The sequence below is a fragment of the Herpailurus yagouaroundi genome, unplaced genomic scaffold, assembly GCF_014898765.1.
Source record: "Herpailurus yagouaroundi ecotype Mexico unplaced genomic scaffold, PumYag 29, whole genome shotgun sequence".
Lineage (NCBI taxonomy): Eukaryota > Metazoa > Chordata > Mammalia > Carnivora > Felidae > Herpailurus > Herpailurus yagouaroundi.
The window spans coordinates 16969406-16991034 of NW_024412377.1; the positions used below are offsets into that span (position 1 = coordinate 16969406).

General features: G+C 37.0%; 1 protein-coding gene across 1 annotated transcript in view; it reads right to left on the reverse strand.

The window, feature by feature from the left end:
- Nucleotides 1–21629, reverse strand: part of CDH12 (cadherin 12) — a 1058455-nt gene that overhangs the window by 22586 nt on the left and 1014240 nt on the right. The window contains exons 10-11 of the mRNA XM_040492478.1: nt 7841–8146; nt 6093–6210 (exon numbers count right to left, since the gene is read on the reverse strand). Coding sequence (XP_040348412.1) covers nt 6093–6210; nt 7841–8146 — 424 coding nt within the window. The remainder of the gene's footprint in view (nt 1–6092; nt 6211–7840; nt 8147–21629) is intronic.

The window sequence follows — 21629 nt, forward strand, 5'->3', positions numbered from 1 at the left end:
AAGATGACTTGTATTTCTTCCTGAATTGGTGTTTTTCCCATCTAAAGATCCATTTATTCCCATGTCTGTTACTTGATGCTGGTGGTTTGCTAGAGGTCTGGGTGGAAGGATAGACAAGAATATTCATTCATGGTCTCTTTATGTAGACTGGGCTTCATTGCAATGCACATAGTGGCTAAAGTTCAAGGGCAAGTATTTTAAAAACAAAAGAAATCAGACAGAAACTCTTGCTTTTATGACCTAAGATGGTCACATAGAAATACACCTCCTCTATGTTAGTCAAGGCTGTCACTAATCCACTTCAAAGTTCAAGGGAAAGGAAGATAGAACACAATTCTTTTTCTTTTTTAAATTTCTTTAATGTTTACTTTATTAATTTTTGAGAGAGAGAGCAGGGGAGGGGGAGAGAAAGAGAGAGAGGGGGAGAGAGCAGGCTCCACACCGCCAGCACAGAGCCTGAAGCAGAGCTTGAACCCACGAACCATGAGATCATGACCTGCGTGGAAATCAAAAGTTGGACACCCAACCGACTGAGCTACCTAGGTGTTCTGACAGAACCCAATTCTTTATGGAAGGAATGTCAGCCTCACTGTCAGAAGAACATATGAGAAGAGAAGGACACAGTATGCCCATTTTTGGAACTTATAATCAGAAATCTCTTTCAGAAATGGTTCACTAGTAACTAGCATTGTAACTTTTAATAAGTCCTAGGAAAACTAAATTTTATTTAATTTTTATAAGTTTTTTATTTAAATTCCAGTTAGTTAACATATACTGTAATACTAAACCTAACCAAAGAGGTGAAAGATCTGTACTCTGAAAACTGTAAAACACTGATGAAACAAATTGCAAAGGACACAAAGAAATGGAAAAACATTCATTCTCATGGATGGGAAAAATATATTTTAAATTTAACAGGGAAATCAGAACTTATAGGAACATAGGTCCCTGGTGCCATCCTCTTCGGTGTGGGGGGTTTTGCATAAAGGGGCAAAGAGAATACCCTGGATTTACCCACAGCTCTCTTCAATGTAGAATATCAGGATTCCACATAAGATTTCATCTGATGAAGTATCCTGATAATCTATCTACAAGTTTGAAAATTACAGATCTATCAATCCCCAGTTACAGGTGAGGAAACTTTGGTGTGATCTTGCCCTACATTTTCTTGTCAGAGTCAAGACTGGAATCCAAGTCCTCTCACTATGCTTTGCACTGTTCTATGATACAGGTCAGCGAACTCAAAGAATAAGAAGACACTGCCTGAGATCGATCCACCCATGTGTGTGATAATCACTTACTTTCGAAGAGTAACACTTGGGCTGCTATCTAGCCACCATGCTGGGAGAAAGCCCAGTTCACATTTGAGGATCAAACTACAGTTATAATTTTTTGTACTAAGTATTCAATAAATACTGGCCAAATAATAGAATATTTCCAGGAACCAGTGAGAAATGTAATTGAAAATATTTGGAAAACTGTAAAGGACTAACAAACACAAGTTTCCTAGTATGTTAAAATACACTGGAGCTATTAGGCTTCCTCATTTAAAAATGGCATCTGCTTTGGGGTGCCTGGGTGGCTCAGCCAGCTAGGCGTCAGACTTCGGCTCAGGTCATGATCTCACATTTTGTGGGTTCGATCCCCGCATCGGGCTCTGTGCTGACAGTTCGGAGCCTGGAGCCTGCTTCGGATTCTGTTTCTCCCTCTCTCTCTGCTCCTCCCCCATTCATGCTCTCTCTCTCTCTCTCCTTCAAAAATAAACAAAAACGTTAAAAAATTTTAATGACATCTGCTTTGAATACCTACAGGGGTTAAAAATTCAATTTTGTGACTGTGCGCTAAATTGCGACTACCATAATGTCAAGAACAAAATCTTAGCTTTCTGTGACAACAACAAAAACCTGAATGATAGTGCAAACTGAGCATGATACAGTGAATAAGTAATACAAGCTTTCTTTTTCTTTTCTCTTTAAATTAGTTCACTTTTAAATTACAAGTTAAGATAAACGCTATCTAACGATAGCCCTGTTCAATTACAGTAGTATGATCTGCATCTATACCAAGCAATCCATCAAGCGGATTTAAATTACTCATATAAACCCACGCCAAAGTCAAATATTACTTGTCTGTTGGTGACAAAAACTGATTTCTAGGGGCGCCTGGGTGGCTCAGTCAGTTGGGCGTCCGACTTCGCCTCAGGTCATGATCTTGCGGTCTCTGAGTTCAAGCCCCTCGTCGGGCTCTGTGCTGACAGCTTGGAGCCTGGAGCCTGTTTCGGATTCTGTGTCTCCCTCTCTCTCTGACCCTCCCCCACTCAAGCTCTGTCTCTGTCTCTCTCAAAAATAAATAAACATTAAAAAAATTTAAAAAAAACTGATTTCTGAAGAAAAAGGAACCTTTAAAAATACAGCCAGTTTTTTTTTCTCCCAATGAACACACTAGAGAGAACCTATTATTAATTTTAAATATTTGCAATACCATAAAGCCCTTAGATATTCTGAATTCCTGGAGAGCAAGAGCTGAGTCATATTTGTCTTTAAGCCTCCAGAGTTTAACACAGAGCCTAGTACATTCTAGCAAATGAAATATATGAATGTCGAAAACAGACTAAACTGAGAAGCAAAAGTGGGTTCAATACAACCAATAAACCAGGAAACTTCTGTGGATCATGACCCGCGAGCACCATGATTGTTGGTGTATTTTCCTTCACCTACGGTCAACAAGACTATAGATGCCATTTCACTTTATGTTCAACTCTCTATAATTTAAAAAACTCTTCTCAAGTGACTTTCTTTAATATGATCACAGAAAAATAAGTAAACATGGTGATTTTATACAAATAGTTAATAAATGTGAGTCGGTATATATCAAATTTCTGAAACATGCCAATTCACTACAGAACTGTAGGTAGAGAGATAGACAGACCTAGGTAGATAGATAGACAGGTAGATAGAGATGATAGATAGATATGATGACAGATATGGTGATGATAGATAGATAGCAAGACTAACAATAATTTCAATTTAATTATATGTATGTTGCAAATGTATAAATAAGTTTTTACTCTTTTGTACTTATGCATATGAAAGTCACTATGACTAGTTTAACTAACAGCTTACTTAAAATATAGCTAATAAAGCACAGGCAAGTGAGCAACTGTCCCTGTGGAATTCTGTTTTGCGGGGAGAGAGCCCAGGACTCCCATTACCTTTTGGTCACGACCCCAGGTGTGACAGGGGCTGCAAAGGAAATAACTCTGAGCCTCCATTTCCTACCACTCACAGTGTGGACCATAATCCTCATCTTCATTTAATGTATATCAAGCTACAAGACTTGTTTAGTTTATATTATTATTATTGCTTATTATTATTCTAGAAAAATGAGGTACTTTCTTCTCTCTTAGTCTAAGAACATAATTTCATGGCTAGCGACGTGGCATGCAGGCAGATGAATTCCTCAGAAAACTGTACCACAAAATCTATTTCTTTCTGGTTAAACAAATCTATTCTTTCTGTGTAGTAAGCTACACAGAAAGTAAGCTTTCTGTGTAGAAGCAGTTTCTAACTACTTCTAAACTTTAATGTCCTTAAGAATAGACTTCATCTTGGGGCGCCTGGGTGGCGCAGTCGGTTAAGCGTCCGACTTCAACCGGGTCACGATCTCACGGTCCGTGAGTTCGAGCCCCGCGTCGGGCTCTGGGCTGATGGCTCAGAGCCTGGAGCCTGTTTCCGATTCTGTGTCTCCCTCTCTCTCTGCCCCTCCCCCGTTCATGCTCTGTCTCTCTCTGTCCCACAAATAAATAAACATTGGAAAAAAAAAAAAGAATAGACTTCGTCTTGTTTTTCCCATAAACCCCAACAAATCGTGTTTTGCATATAAATGACAGTCTGGACAAGCTTATGACAACGAATGTATGAATTTGTGTTTAGTCTGAATTATGGATAGTAATGCCAGAGGTTAATTTTTCTGTACATACAAAGATGATATCCTATGCATTATGTTGAAGTAAAATGAAGTTATAACAAAATAGCTTTATATGCCAAATAACCTCAAAAAAAGAATTACCCAACAATTTGATCCCAACTCATAATGATATATTTACATACAAAATTTTCCCCAAATGACAGTTAGTGAGTCAATTCACTCACTGATACTTGAGCTGTTCCACAATAAATGCAAACAATCCATTGCCATCTGGATAAATATATGACTGAGAAAAGAATTGTCTCTGGTATCATTTGTTTATTTTGTAATTATATAAAATATGTTTTAGGGCTTTAATGTAGATATTTTAAATTATCTTTGTCTAATGATATTTGTTACAGCAACACCAAAAATATATTGGAAACATTTGTGTGTTGATAGTTTCTGATAATTTGAATGAAGGGAATTTTTGGAGCTTCTATCTTTTTTAAGATTCTCAAGAATTAGTATCATAAAAACAGCAAAGCAGTAAAGCATAAAAGAATTATTAGGAGTCTTATAAATTATTTGGACCTCCAACTATAGCAACACTGATTAATGACTGCTTTTTAATTAATTAAAGTTATTCAATCATTGTAACATTTCATTTTGCCTGAGATTTTATATGTAAGGGTCAGGCTGAAACATATGCTAGTTCAATGTGCAATAAGGTATACTTACATGTTTTTTTTCTTCTTGCCAGTACAATGTAAGCTATTTATTTCTCACTCATTCACCATGATAATGGTTACCTGCTTAGCTGGCTAGTTTGATCAGTGAAAACAGCCTTATGCATTAGAATATGAATACATTTTACTTTTAAACTCTGCAAACTCAAGCAAAATAAAGCCCACAATAAGCTATTCTTACTGTAAATCTTTAATTATCATGAGGTATGTGTTTAGTCTCTTTATTTTTCACATGACTGCATAGCATTTACCCCAGCAGACTTCCTTGAGGACTCTAAAATACAGTGGTCTATGAACAGATACTAGAACAGATCAGGGAGATACATATTTTAGAAATGATTATATATATGGATATATATGGACATATATACATATGTAGCATATATATACATACATATAGGTGTGTATATATACATATATATGTGTATATATATGTGTGTGTATTTATGTATTATGTGTCTAAATCCCAGTTCTACATATTTCCCAGTGAGGGCCAACATAAATAATGAGAATCTACTCATGAGGGTTTCCTAATTTGCATTTAAGTAAACTCTAGAGCCAGCATGTGCCCCAATCATGTCGATAGCCTAAAAGAAAATGAATTTCTCTAAATATGAAAAATCTAAAATTGAGACTTGGTGGTGCCTGCTTCACTGAGAAAGCACAAACTCTCGTCTCATCTTCCACAAGTTGGAGCACAAGGCTCTGGCTGGAGGTGTCAGACGTGCTACTATTGTGCAATGATGATGTTTTCGTGGTCTACATAGCCACTGGGGAGAAAGAGACCTTCCAGAACCACAGAACAAGTGATTAATGAACTATCTGCAGACTTTCATCTTCAGTTAAGGTACAGAAGCCTGCTAGTCCTACTTTGAAAAATATGCGCGTTTTGTGTGTGTGTGTGTGTGTGTGTGTGTGTGTGTATTAAGACGAAAGTCTCAGTAAGATTAGTTTTCTAATGAATGATCTTTTATTATGGGCAATATGTCTTTGCTAAATAAAAGTGATTTGAAGAAACGGTCTCTGCTTAGCTGTCACTTATTATGTATAAGCCATTAGAGTGAATGGTTCAGGAAGGTCTTATAGTCTATAACACAAACAATTCATTTTGACCACATTTGCCAAAGATCTTAAAGCTAAACTTTATTTTCTAACTACAGTATGGTTAAGCTATCCCCCAAGACTCGATGAGTAACATAGATGAGAGCTGACATGAAAGAAATGATGAGTAACAAATGTAACTGTAATCGGATGTGGTATAGGAGGAGAAAAAAGATGCCAAGCGTGAAAGCAGTCTTCAGGAAAACACCCTAAAGAAAACAGGTGTCCTCCAAAAAGGGAAGACCAGCATTCTGATCTCTTGACGATATGTCTGCTCTACAGCTCTGGCAGCTGACTGGATGATCTGCTCTCAAAGCCTGAGTACAGGGGACATACTTTTGTAAGGAGACGGCAGGACAGAGAAAGCATACGGTACAAGAGCAGCTTGTAAAACACCTGTTCAGCGTAACAAGGATGGGTGAATTTCCTCAGGGTCAAGTGGGCAAACCGAAAGCTAAAATTGAGAAATCACGTTATAAACTCACCCAAGAAGACTGCCTTCGATGCAAGGGGGCCATGGAATTGAGAAGCCAGAAGACCTACCACTGAGTGCTCATATCACGTTCCTATGCAGACGGGATGCCCAGAACCCGCACCGTCCGATAACTCAAAGTTCACTTAAGAAGACGATGTTTGGGCAGCAGCCTTTCCTGCCAGTCCATTTAGTCCTAGAAGCAGTGGCAGCCAATGGAGTATCATATCGGGCAGATAAGAGAGACTTGTGTGTTTCCCTCTCTCTTTTCCACTCTGACAGGCCGGAGAATGTGTACCCTACAAGCGAGGGGTCACAGTTCCAACTTATGGTGTCACCGAGTTCTGCAGTTATCTATTGCCATGCCGCAACAAATAACCCTAAAATGTAGTTGCTTGAAATAATTACTGTTTTAGACATTCTCACAACATTGTAAGAATCCGGGCAGGGCTGGTCTGGGCACATGTTCTGTTTCACACGGCATTGGTGGATGTTACACTGTGGTATTCAGCTAGTACACTTTCCAAGACAGTCTCACTCACATACTCAGCACCCTGGAAGGTATGATGGAAAGGTTGAGCTGAACTCGGATGGTCAACCTGAGCACCCACATGTGACCACTCTAGAATGGTAGCCTCAGGGTAATCAGTTTTTTTTTATGTGACAGGTCAGTGTTCCAAGAAACAAGGTGGAAGCTGCATGTTCTTTTTTGTAAGTCTGACCTTTAATAATCAGAATAACCTAGAAGTAATGAAATCCGTTAAAGACATCATTAGGGCCTCAGAATAGGTGTCTAACTATTCTTCTTTAGTCACAATTGTTGAAGATAAACGAAACTGTTTAATATTTACACCCACTGAGTGGAGACTGAACAAAAAACCCCTCAACAGAAATATTCCCATTCAGCTCTCCCCTGCACAGAAAAAGGAAATTAGCTGCCAAAGTAGCAGATGAACAAAATAAAATAGGAAGGGAACAAAATGAAAGACACTCAGAAGGGATTTCCCCAAGCCTTTCACAAGACCAGAAGCAGATGACTGGGAGATGCACTCATTTTGCAAACTACATCGAAAACGAAATGTCACCATTCCCCCGACTAATCTGTTACCTGAGGAAGCTGCGATAATATCCTAGGTTGTCCAGACAAACATATATGGCCCATGCCACTTTCAGTCTAGAGGATTGTCTTCTGGACCAAGCAGACACCAACACAAGGGATCAGTCCTAGCAATCCTATTGATTCTGAGGGATTCCTTAAAGAAAACCGCTTATAGCTCCTGCATATTCCACAGTGACATTTATAAAAAAAAAAAAAATCACATTAAAATTACATTCTACGAAAAAGAGAGAAGGGAGAGGGGTGATTTTAAGAATACGCTCTTCAGTTTGAGAAAATATTTCAGAATGGGCTATTTTGTGTGATAATGAATTCCTCCTGCCTGGCCTCTGAAGCTCCCAATATTGTATACAGGGGTCCGGCGTGGAAGAGAAGCTGGAAAGCTGGCAGACTTTTGCGGGCACAGCATTGAAAGGGATGAGGTCACACAATGAAATGCACTCACTGCTAGATATTCATGCAAGTCTGCAAACAGGGCTCATTGGCGGCTGTCACAATTTCTCCGGACTTACGCTACGAGGAAAAGGAACAGGTTTCTGAGTTTCCCCAGGAGACCACTCAGCTGTCAGTCCAAAAATGAAAAACACCTCAGCAGGGACTCGTTTAAGAGTGTTCAATCCAAAGAACTGCAGTATAACATTGATTCTGTCCATGCCATACTTACTAACTTTACTCGCAATTATGGAGAAATTATACTGCGCGGTGCTTTCTCTGTCTAGTAATTCATTAGTGGCGATGGTTCCTTCAGTTCCATCTATTGTAAAGTAGCTGTCCCCATCACTCTTCCAATCTATGAAGTACCTGTATATAAAAAGAGTAGATGCAAATGTGCAATGATTACACATTAATCATAATGGCAGTCAGGCTAACTTGACACAATTCCTTATTTTTCTCCCTGTAGCTATTACCCACCTTGCAATAAAGAAGAGTGTAAATGACAGCTTCTTTATTGCAAAGTCAGTATGCTCAAGGGGAAACTGGAAATAATGAAAGATTTAGTACTCCTGCTGTTCATATTATTTTAGGGTCTTGACACCTTGAAAGCTCAGCAGAGACGAAAATTCTAAAGCTGACCATGGGTTTCCTTAACCTGCTGAATATTAAAACTTTTCCAAGCAGTAAAAGATTCCTTAATGGTGGCTGTGGGAAGAACTGGGGGTGGGGGAAGCATCTGGATACAGCTACAAAGAACTTTGGCCAGAACAGAGGTAGAATCTTCATTTCCACACATAGGGGAAAAAAATCATATTATGGAAACTAAGGGGCAATTTTGTAACTGACACTGTGGAATTTATAGAGAAGTATTTCCCTCAAATACATATAAAGGAGACACTGTTGTTTTATTACTCTATGTCAGTACAACTTTCTAAAACAAACAGTGAGCAATGTCCCTTTATCTTCTTTATTAGTTAACCTTTTGATAATAACAGATGTTACCTTCTTTATGTGAAGAAGCTGAACTAGAACATTCCAAGAAAATTAATTACAAAAACCAGAAATTGCAATTATATAAATCTTTATGCAGCAGATAGAGTGAAAAGTCTTTTTCAAACACATATTTTCAATCATAGTAATAAGCATTTTGAAATCTTAGCATGTACCAGATAATGTTCTAAATGCTTACCTGTATTACCTTATTAAATCCCCACCAAAAAAAAAAAAAAAAAAAAGAGTTATTCATCTCCCCACTTTGCCTATGAGGAAACTGAATCGTCGAGATATTAAGGAATCTGCCTCAGTTCACATAGAAACTTTTAGAGTGGATATTTGACACACGTCGTCAATCTTTTCCATATCATTATCATTATGTAGTCTTACCAATTTTAAATCGAACTTTATGTGAAAGAGCTCTGCTCATCAAAAGGCTCAACGTGCAATATATTTATCACCATTACTGTGGCCTGGGAATCATGACTAGGTCAATACAAACAGACATCATCGAAGTGAGCCCATCTAAATCCCCAGGCCAAAGAATCCGGTTGTTCATTGTGGAGTTAGTTAAGCCATGCATTTCAAAGTAGAAAGTTATTGTTTTGACAAGTTGGTTATTTAAAACTGGGGCTAGAGGGGGCGCCTGGGTGGCTCAGTTGGGTAAGCATCCGAGTCGGCTCAGGTCATGATCTCACAGTCTGGGAGTTAGAGCCTCACACAGCCTCAGAGTCTGGAGCCTGCTTCAGCTTCTGTGTCTCCCTCTCTCTGCCCCTCCCCTGTTCATGCTCTGTCTCCCTCTCTCTCAAGAATAAAATAAAAACACTAAAAAAAAATAAACTGGGGTTAGTTTGCATCTCATTTCAGCACTAGACTAAAATCAATTGCTTTCATAGATGATATTTATGACTCTTAACTTGTTAATATTTGTTAGTAACTGCTAGGATCAGAGGATGGGCCATGCCGTTAGTCTGCCTTGGATACTTCCTTGGTTGATTTGAGGGGTGAGAAGGCATTGATGTCTTATGATTTCAATGTTGCATCCTGTCTCATAGGAATGCTCTCAGAAATAAATATTACAGAAATAAATATATAAATGAACTTAAGGCACATTTACAGGTCAGAGAGGATAGAGTATAATAGAGCTATCTCCCTATCACATAATCTCCTTTTCTGAACACGGAAGCATTTTCTCACAAAACCCCTTTCCAGTACCTTTATTCAATTGAGCATAAGGATAATTTAGAAGAAAATGGCTACTGAATCTCCTTAGTGACTATAGCATTTCTGGAGGAAATTGTCGGTGTAGAGGAACTGGGTCCGATCATACAATTCACTAAATATTTTCGGAGTGCCTGCTATATACTAGACACTATACTAGAGTTGAGAAATACAGTAAAGCACAATGCCCACCAGTGAGAAGTCCAGCTGGGAGACACAGACAATTTCAGCGCCTGATAGGAAAGAGAACACACCAGGAGTGCAAGGAAAAGACGCCCAGTTCAACACCCGTTGGTTCAGGCAAACTTTCCTTCACATGACGTTTGATGACATTAGAAAGTGATACAGGAATCATTTGGGACAAGAGTGAGGTAGACAAAGTGAGGAGAGGAGGAAAGACATTTCAGGAGGCTGCGACAGCCATAGCAAAACCATGTTGTGTGGGGGTGGGGGGGAGCTAACTATAAGCTGCTGGGAATCATGAAAAAATATCTGAAAGGCACAATCATATGGAAAAAGTTCAAAGATTTAGGTCAAGGAGGGTGGTATAAAGTACACTGAGGAGGTGGGGCATGTTTCTATGGCTAATGAACATTATCAAGGGGGATAATTTGTAATCTGGTAGGGCCAGGGAGTTGATGGTAATTTCTTTTTTTTTATGTCTTTATTTAAATTCCAGTTAACATAGAGTGTAATATAAGTTTCAGGTGTACAATACAGCGATTCAACACTGCCCTACACCACCCGGGGCTCATCACAGCAAGTTCGCCCCTTAATCCCCATCACCGATTTCGCCTCCACCATCCACTCACCCACCTCCTCTCTGGTAACCATCTTTTTTTTTTTTTTTTCTTTTGGTCAAGAGTCTGTTTTTTAGTTTCAAAGTCCTTCCCCTCTGATACCTAGTCTCCTTGTCTTCTAGGATGTCCACTTAACAGTAACGGTGAGTGTTGTTGTAAAGATGAAATGAGATAAAATATGTGGGACTCGGCATAGAATCATGCGTTTGTGTACGTGTGTGTATCCCTTTTCTCTTTCCACATTACCGATTATTTCGTTTTACTTCCCAGATTAAAAAAAAAAAAAAAAAAAAAAAGATTCCCTAACATAAAAACATATGCTTACTACTGGGACCAAGTTGTGACATTCAAAGTCTTCAACTTTAAAATTCCTGAACCACAGAGCTCCCACGCAGACCCCTGGGGTACAAACCATGAGCACAAACATCCAGGCCCTAGTTCACACAATGGTGTTTTTCATTTGGCACTCATCCACTATTGTCTGGCGTCTAATTTTTAGCTCCGTCACCGTATTTTTTGGTGCCTCCTTTCTCTGGATGTTATCCTTTCTGGAAGCTTTTTGCCTCCTTCTGGAGTTCTACTGAAACTTATTTGAACATTTTCTACTCAGCTAAATATCTTCAGCATCTTCCCATAACTGATCAGGCTCCAAGACTGTAGGTCCTGTAGTACGTCCTGGCATCGTCCTGATGCCCTACCTTTGGGTGACTGACTGATCCCTGTGCCTGATTGAACAATAACCATGAGGCAACAACTACCATTTTAAATTGTGATGTTTTGCCCAATATAGCAAGAAATGACCCCCATCAATGAAGTGGAAATGGAGGTACTCCTACATTTCCTAGACATTTTCAGAGAAGACATGACCATGTCCTAAAATGTCTAGATTATTTTCAGGAGATACACCCTTCCAGAGTGTAGATCACATGTTTACTTTAGGTTTGCCACAGTCCACAGCCAATCTAAGGGTAGAAGGATATTCTAATTGCAACTGCTCACAACAGTATTACATGAACTGTCTAATTTGGCCTCACTCACCTATATAAATGAGAAAACCCCTGAGATAGAGAATCTGAATCATGTTACCCTTATTTGGTAAGTAGATGAGATTTAAATTTTAAAAAAGGCGTTTATGATCTATATATAATGAAATAAATGTATAGTTCATGTAAGTATGCAACCACCGTTGCTAAGAAACCTGTTTTCACAATTGAATAGAAGTCAAAAATTAAAGCCTTAACTTAATCTTTGCAGACCACTTGACAGGGTACAATTTTATTACTTTTCTGTAAATGAGTTTTCAGAAATGCCTTAAAAAGTTTTCTTCTCTCCATTAGGTAAGCATTCTCCTAAAAATTGTGTCTTTTAATTTGCCTAATAACTTTCTCACAGTTAATGGAAAAGCTAAATTCTCAAACACATTTTGTAAAAAGTCCTTGATGGTCCAGAGTTACTCTAAAAGTATTACATCTCATTCTTTAAGCAATAAAGATGTAGGAGTAATGGTTCAGGTCAAGGTAGAAAATTTTCTTTTGTTAATATGATAATAACCAGAATCTCTTCATTCTGTCTTAGTCACTGTTTTGTTTTGTTTTTGTTTTCTTTTTTTTTTTTTTTTTTGAGGAAGATAATTAAATGAAAGTAAATCCCATTCAATTTATTTTCACAAACATTTTATTGAGAATCTAAGGCACATACGACAACACTTAGGTTATAGTCGCTTCATCAAGAATCACAATTAATTTTTTTTCTTAGAAATCCCAACATTTCTCTCAAACTTTGTTACATCTTAGTTGTTAGTTTCCTATTAATCCCTTTTAGTTTAGTTTTGTTTTGTTTTTTCTAATCCTCTTCTTCATTCTAACTTTCCCCTTAGGAAAATTAAACGTTATATCATAGACAGTATAGAGAGCTTCTCTTGTTGTTTGCTGTGAAATGAAACATTTTTATAAAATTATAATCATTTGGGGCGCCTGGGTGGCTCAGTCGATTGAGCGTCCGACTTTGGCTCAGGTCATGATCTCACACTCCATGAGTTCGAGCCCCGCGTCAGGCTCTGTGCTGACAGCTCGGAGCCTGGAGCCTGCTTCAGATTCTGTGTCTCCCTCTCTTTCTCTGCCTCTCCCCTGCTCATGCTCTGTCTCTCTCTGTCTCAAAAATAAATAAAAACACTAAAAAATTTTTTTTAAAAAATAAATAAAATTATAATCATTTAATAAAGTCATAAATCTTCTGTCTTTAAATTTTCCACTTGGAGGCACATAATATGTTTATAAATACATCCTTAAAGAAAGAGAAATACATCATAATCCACATTTTTATTAAAATTAGAGTTGTTATATTTTAATTTCCCTCCAGGTTGCTTAAGAGTTTCTTAGTTTTTTATCGCTCATCATCAGGGAAATACAAATCGAAACCACAATGAGATACCACCTCACACCTGTCAGAATGGCTAAAATTAACAATTCAGAAAACAACAGCTGTTGACGAGGATGCAGCCAAAGGGGGACCCTCTCACTCATTTTTAAAAAGTGACATGTGGTGGGGTGCCTGGGTGGCTCAGTCAGTTGAGCATCTGACTTTGGCTCAAGATATGATCTCGCAGTCTGTGAGTTCGAGTCCCACGTGGGGCTCTGTGCTGACAGCTCAGAGCCTGGAGCCTGCTTCGGATTCTGTGTCTCCCTCTCTCTCTGTACCTCCCCTGCTCAGACTCTGTCTCTCTGTCTCTCAAAAATAAATAAACATTAAAAAAATAAATAGTCACATGTGGTCTTCTGACTGTGCATCAGATTTTTATGTATCTAAATGCCAACTTTATCTGTCCCTAGAGTCTTATACCCAGAAACTCAGAAGCAGCTCGCTCTAGTGGGAAAAAAGTAAAGGTTAGGCAAATATTGATTCAGTTTGGGTTCTGCCATTAAGAGCTTCAGTATTAAACAGAACTTTCAGTTTCTCATGTATTATAAAATATGGACAGCACTATCTGACTAAATAAGGACGGAATGTGATCATGCCTTTGCCCATGTTTCTCCCTGTGAAGCCTTAGCAAATCCCTCCAGGCAGATTTATTGCTTCTTTATTATGATATTCTATCTTCTTACTTCTTTTATCTAATTTATCTATTTTAATTGGTGTTAACAGTGTCTCTCCAATGAGATAGTGAAATAATTGAATTTTGCTTTGTTGTTACAGTAAGTTTCTATAGAATACTCAGAATTCATCACCAAATTTACTGTTCTATCCATAATATCTTGTATGTATGAGTTCCATTATGTTATAAAACACCTGACTGTTGTTAATAATAGTCTGATGATATTTCAAGCATGGAATTTCTTCATGTGTATCTTTGAATATTCAAACATTAATTCTGAAGCCCTTTTCAGGTACCTTCAACTTAACTACTTCCTTGAACTGAATCAAATGCTTGTTGATGCAAGTCGCAGTTGGAATTATTTACTCTCTAGTGGCTGTGGCCAAATGTCTCTGCACTACAGACATTCTAACTAGAGTAATTTACCATTTGACACCCAAATATAGACATCATATTTAAAAGACGGCTTTTATTTCCCTTTTTTTCTGATAACAAAGCTTCATCTCCTCTTTGCAGTTTGTTTACTCTTTAGCTCCTTTACTTCTGAAAATTACTCACATTCTCTTAACTCATCAACTAGTCTTATAATATTTTCTAGGGAGAGGTTTTTTATATCTATGATATATTTAAAGTAACTGATCCTTTGTTAGCAAGGATGTGGAGAAAAGGGAACCCTTGTGCACTGCTGGTGGGAATGCAAACTGGTGCAGCCACTGTGGAAAACAGAATGGAGGTTCCTCAAAAAATAAAAAGAGAACTACCCCATGACCCAGCAACTGCACTACTAGGGATTTATCCAAAGGACACAAAGATGCTAATTCGAAGGGGCACATGCACTCCAATGTTTATAGCTGCACTATCGACAGTAGCCAAAGTATGCAAAGAGCCCAAATGTCCATCAATGGATGAATGCATAAAGAAGATGTGTGTGTGTGTGTGTGTGTAATGAAAATTAGTGATCAAAAAGAAAGAAATCTTACCATTTGCAACAACATGGTTGGGACTAGAGTGTACTAAGTAAAGTACTAAGTAAAAGTGTGCTAAGTAAAATAAGTAAATCAGAGAAAGACAAATATCATGTGATTTCACTCATATGTGGAATTTATGAAACAAAACAGATAAACATAGGGGAAGGGGAGAAAAACTAAGACAAAAAGAGAAAGGTAGACAAACCATAAGAGACTCATATACAGAGAACAGACTAAAGGTGGCTGGTGGGGTATTCGGTAGGGGGTGGGCTAAATGGGTGATGGGCATTAAGGAAGGCACTTGCTGGGATGAGCATTGGGTATTATATGTAAGTTATGAATTACTAAATTACACTATATGTCAACTAACTTGGATTTAAATAAAACTTATGAAAATAATAAAATAAAGAAACTGATCTTTAAAAATCAAAATAATATGAAATTTCAAATAAATGTGAGAAAAGTCTATTTATAAAAGCAATTAAAGAAATTATAGAGAGAAGGGAATGAGCTATAAAATGTGTGTGCTGTATATGGGGTACTCCCTGAGCATTTCAAGATAAAGCAAAGAATGAAACCTCCAGCAGGCAAAAGGTAAATGCAAAAAGTCAGTTATAAAAAAAATATATAAATTTGGATGTTTTGTCACTTTGAGGAGTTAGCATGAAATATAATAGGATAGCCTTCAAAGTAACACATCACCCTAACTAGTATCTGGACGCTTAGCCATTGAGATTTCCTTGAGTGTATCACTAGAATAACATAAAATTTTGTCTAAAAATAAAAGCAAATTCAACAATGGATTGGTCAATCCACATAAAAATTAGACCTGTAAGTCTGTATCACAGATCCACTGAATTTTGTCAATAAATCCTCAATTTTGTCTAAATCTTATAAGAAATTTGTGGTTGTCTAAAAAAAATGAAAGGCACTGAATCTCAAATAATAAAATTTTACTTCAATACATACCAAAAATTCGTTAATAAAACAACCGTATATTTTGGTTTTTGCTTTTCCAGCCTGATAAATGTCAATGGTGTCAGTTCAATTAAACATTTTTCAGATTTAGTTAAAGTTGGTGTAAGATTTAAATCAGAGTAACACAGGGACGCCTGGGTGGCTCAGTCAGTCAAGTGTCCGACTTTGGTTCAGGTTGTAATCTCACACTCAGTGACTTTGAGCCCTGCGTCAGGCTCCGTGCCGACAGCTCAGAGCCTGAGCCTGCTTCAGATTCTGTGTCTCCCCCTCTCTCTGCCCCTCCCCTGCTCATGCTCTGTCTCCCTCTGTCTCAAAAATAAATAGAAACATTAAAATAAATTAAATCAGGGTAACATAAATAAAGTGTTTAGAATACTTTCGAGTGTATAATATAGTCCATGGTTACCATATTTAAGGGATTAAATATTGTACATTTTTACTGACTTGTTTTGGCTTTCTACCAAATTTTGTTTAATAAGCTACTCAAAACTTTGAAATTTTAATTATATTTTCAACAATTTTCTTAAAATTGCAAAGCAACTCAAAAACTTAGGTGAGTATTTCAATTGCACTGAAAAAGGGAAACACTTAGCTCTCCGTTTAGAATCTGGCTGCTTATCGTTAAATCCTATTCTCATCCTTACTGAAGACATAATTGGATCTTCCTACGCCTCAGTTTCTCCCTCTATAAAATAACGTCAGTTATAATGTTTCAACAAAACTCACCAAAGTGCCCGGCTCAAAGCCAGGAACAAATTAGCTATTACAATGTCACTATATACTGATGGTTATCAAATTCACTATATATTGGTGGCACCCAAAGTAAATAAAAGTAAACTTGTCCATTTTGTGCACGTTCTTTGCAGTAGCTCCTTTTTATTGATTGTCAATGGATTGGTCATTTGAGGAAAGCAAAATAAGCTTATCCACAAAGGAATTTCTCATTCTTCATGGCAAGTTAAAATCTCTATCTTCTCTATCGACAACCTTTCAAATGAATTATTCTTCATCATTTCATTGATGTAAATTTAGAGGGAATGCTTCTTTCATTCCCAGTGCAATGAAAATAAGCAGGGAATTCTAGTAAAGGTGTTGCCTTTCTCTAACATTGTCAACCTCACCATAGATCTGCTTGTAAATGGGAGATTCTGATGGATAAATAATTGGATAAGAGCATGTCTAAAGCTTATACATACTCAGGTGTCTCACTGGGGGTAGCTTCTGCTGAGTTTCTGCTAGTGAAGATCAAGGAGAGATTACAGATATGTAAATCCAGTCTCTGATAAATTACATAACTGAAAACTAGCGTTAAGAAATCTGAAAATGAAATTCACCCAAACTCAACTTTTCTCTTTACTTTTGTTCACACAATTCCATTCCCTTCGATTAAAATAGTTTCTCACCTTCTCTTTCATCTCCTTCACCCTTGACTTTAAAGAATTCTTGTATATTTTAGAGAACAGTCCTTTATCAGATGTGTCTTTTGCAAATATATATATATTAAAATTCACATTGTGAATGCTAAAGTAAAGAGATAAGGCAAGCAGTGCTCAAAAAGGATTAACTGTTTTATCTTAATGAATATTTTATATAACCTTATGGATAAAATGTTTTCTCCCAATTGCTATCTGAGTCTTCAGTATTTTCTAAGAAAACAGTCCATAAATATAAAATTAGTTTGCTCTCTGCTAAATAATAAAAACCAGAATACAAAAGGGTGATTAGAGTTGTACAAAATGAGAAATTGGACTCTACATAATGAAGCATTTTTAAACCTCACTTTAAGAAAAAGAAATCATGTGTTACTCTCTTTATCAGAAACTATCTTTCATGAATCACTTCATTAATTCTAAGCGGAGACAACCTGACCTTTAACACTACCTAGGATTAAGTATCACCAAAATATATATTGCAAATTTTTAGATCACTAAAAAGATGCAGGGAAAATAACTATAAAGAATACAGAAAATATTAAATGAAAAAACAGGGATAATATGTACAAATGATAGACATGGGGGGAAAGCAGATAGAACCTTATATTATGGAATATTTCAAATAAACTCAGGGAAAAAGTAGAAAGAATTATGGAATTTAGGCACTACAGTAGCAGCTTTAAGTGTTAATATCTGGTGAGGTTGCCCTATTGACTTTTTTACTACTGTGTTGTGTTTAGGACCCTCAAGAGAATTATTTGTCCAAAGTTGATTTTTGTATGGTGTCTACTTGCAAAGGTACTGATGACATTTAGCTTCCATTAACTCTATTTATAAAAGCTAAGGATCTGAAAAAACATTTACAAAAAAGAAGAAGAAGAAGAAGAAGAAGAAGAAGAAGAAGAAGGGAGGAGGAGGAGAAGGAGGAAGAAAGAGTATACTCTTGACTTCATTGTGTTAAGATGGTTCTATATAGAGAGAGATAGAGATAATAATATAGAGATAAGGCTCAATAAAGATTATATCTAAACACCCAGGTCTTCAAACCTTTAAAAAACCAAAAGACCTATTATGTTTATATACCTAGATCTGTTTATGGTCAATTTGGAAAAATCAAATGCACATATATACATACATACATACTCTACATTTCATTATATATTAGTATAAATATATTAAGAGAATTTTACATGTAGTATGTAAGAGAATAAGGAAATATTACTATCAAGTATCTTTTTATTTCATGTATTTGTAGATGGTGGTTAAAAAGTGAATACATATTTATTCAATAAGCTAAAAATGGTAGGTACCATGATAGAGTTCAATATGGTTGGTGTCTTTAGTGAATATGAAAAATAGGAAAAACACAAGATTGAGAGGAAGGAGAAGTGAGTTAGAATATATATATATGTATATATGTATATATATATATATATGTGTGTGTGTGTGTATGTGTACGTGTGTGTGTGTGTGTATATATATATATATACACATATATATATATTATTGCCTATTCATATATATATGGCTTTGCCACCTAAGATGGCAGAATTCTAGGATGAAGAAGATGAAATAGAGAGTGAGAAACTATTTTATGTAGGGAATAGAATTGTGTGAACAAAGGTAAAGAGAAAGGGTGAATTTTGGTGAATCTCATTTTCAGATTTCTGAATGCTAATTCTGAGCTGAACATCACTTAATGGTATATCTGAGTTGCATATGTTTATCAATGACTTTATTTGCATATCTATAATATCTGCTTGATATTCTTGGGCAGCCATTAGGCAGAAACTCGGATAATTGAGTATATGAAGCTTTAGACATGCTTTTATCAAACTGTTCATCCATCAAAATGTCCGGCTTACAATAGGATCTTATCTGGAGTTGACACTATGAAAGAAAGGCAACCCTTACTAAAATCCCCTGCTCATTTTGATTGCACTGGGGAAAAAAAATAGCATTCATAAAGTTCAACAATATGAAAACAAAAACTTATTTTAAAAACTGGTCAAAGAATTTAACAAATCTTACCAAAGAAGCTATACAGATGTCAAATAGGCATGTAAACAGATGTCCTATCAAGCTCTTTCATCAGCAAATTAAAACAACTATGAGATATTACTACACACCTATTAGGATGTCCCAACTTTGGAATGCTGACAACACCAAATGCTGGTGAGGGTGTGGAGTAACCAGAACTTGCATTCATGGCTGGTGGCAATGCAAAATGGCGCAGCCACTTTAGATGACAAAGTAGTGGCTTCTTACAAATCTAGGCATTATCTCACCATATGCTCCAGCAAATGCACTTCTTGGTATTTACACAAAGGAGCTGAAAATGTATTTCCACATACAAACTTACACATAGATATTTATATGGCTTCATCAGTAATTGCCAAGACATGAAAATAATTAAGATCTTCTTTAGTAAGTGAGTGGACAAATAAACTCTGGTACATCGAGACAACAGAATAGTATTCAACACTAAAAAGAAGTGGCCTAGGAAGCCATAAATAGGTAGGAAGGAATTTTTATGTATGTTACTAAGAGAAAGATGTCAATCTGGAAAGCCTACATACTCTATGACTCCAACTATATGACATTCTGGAGAAGTTAAACTATAGAGGCAATAAATATGTAATTGACATACAGGGCTTGGTAGGGCTGGGGGAGGGATGAATAGGCAGAGCCTGGGGGATTTTAGTGTGAAAATACTCTGCATGATGTCTACTGATGGATACAGGTCATTATACATGTACTTGAACCCCCAGAATGTACAGAACCAAGAGTGAATCCTAAGGTAAACTATGGACTGTGGGCGATTATGATGTGTAGGTTCAGTTGGAACAAACGTACCACTCTGGTGGACATCAGTCATGCAGGAGCCTATGCATGTGTGCTGGCAAAGGATATCGGGGAAATCTCTGCAAACTTAAGTTTTGCTGTGAACTTAAACTTCTCTAAAAATGCTAAAATGTAAAAATCTGGGGTGCCTGGGTGGCTCAGTCAGTTAAACATCCGACCTCAGCTCAGGTCATGATCTCACAGCTCATGGGTTGAAGCCCTGTGTCAGGCTATGTGCTGACAGCTCAGAGCCTGGAGCCTGCTTCGGATCCTGGGTCTCCTTCTCTCTCTGCCCCTTCCCCCTCATGCTCTCCTTCGAAATAAATAAACATCAAAAAAATGCAAGACATCTATGAAAAACTTAATAAATAAATTAAAAATGTAAAAAAAAATTTATACCAATACTTCATCATTTAATCGTACAAAAATCTCACTAAATAAATGAAAATGAAAGTGGAGAATGAAAAATTAAAGATGTGAAAAAATAAAGATATGGCACACAAATGATGTAAATATGAGAATAAGAAGTAGAGAGAACCTGGTATTATGGAAAGATTCAAAGAAACTTAGGGGGAAAAGGGGAATGTGGAATTTAGACACTGCAGTAGAGGCTGAATGTATTAATGTCTGGGAGTGGGCGACTTTTTGAATTTTGAAGTTTTGCCTGTTTTTTGTTTTGTTTTGTTTCGTGTCGTTGAGAGGCAGGGAGTGCAAAAATGGGAGGATGGGGAAAGAGGATCTGACGTGGGATCTGCACTGACAGCAGTGAGTCCATGTGGGGCTTGAACTCACGAACTATGATATCATGACCTGAGCCAAAATCGGACATTCAACTGACTGAGCAACCCAGACACCCCTGAATTTTTATCATTTTTTCAAATCTTTTTTTATTAGTTTTTGCTTTATTTCTGAGAGGCAGAGAGAGACACAGCATATGAGGGGGAGGGGCAGAGAGAGAGGGAGACACAGAATCCAAAACAGGCTCCAGGCTCTGAGATGTCAGCACAGAGCTTGATGCGGGGCCCGAACTCAGGAACCATGAGATCATGACCTGAGCCGAAGTTGGACGATCAACTGACTGAGCCACCCAGGCAGCCCGAATTTTTACCATTTAATTACCACTGAAAATAAATTATATATGTTGCTACCAGATGGTATTTGATAAGCTGGGTCTCTTTTTCCTCTCACTTCCTAAGGGTGTTTTGTAGTTGAGCTCAACTTCCTGTCCATATAATAAGATTTTTGATGTATTGGAAATGTCTCTCAAATAAAAATCAGCTACACTCATAGTCTCTTAATTCATGATGAAAAAATCAATGCCAGTTGATTACAGATTTTTTTTCCCAAAACTCTGGTGAACAGACCAAATTTAGGATTTAAGATAATTTTAAGCAGGACACAGATAAACATTTCTATTTTAATGCCAAGTTATTAATTATTTTAAATATCACAATCTACTTATGGTAATTGATAATGGTTTTCTGTTTATTAATTGATTTTACTACTTGATTTAAGTGGTAG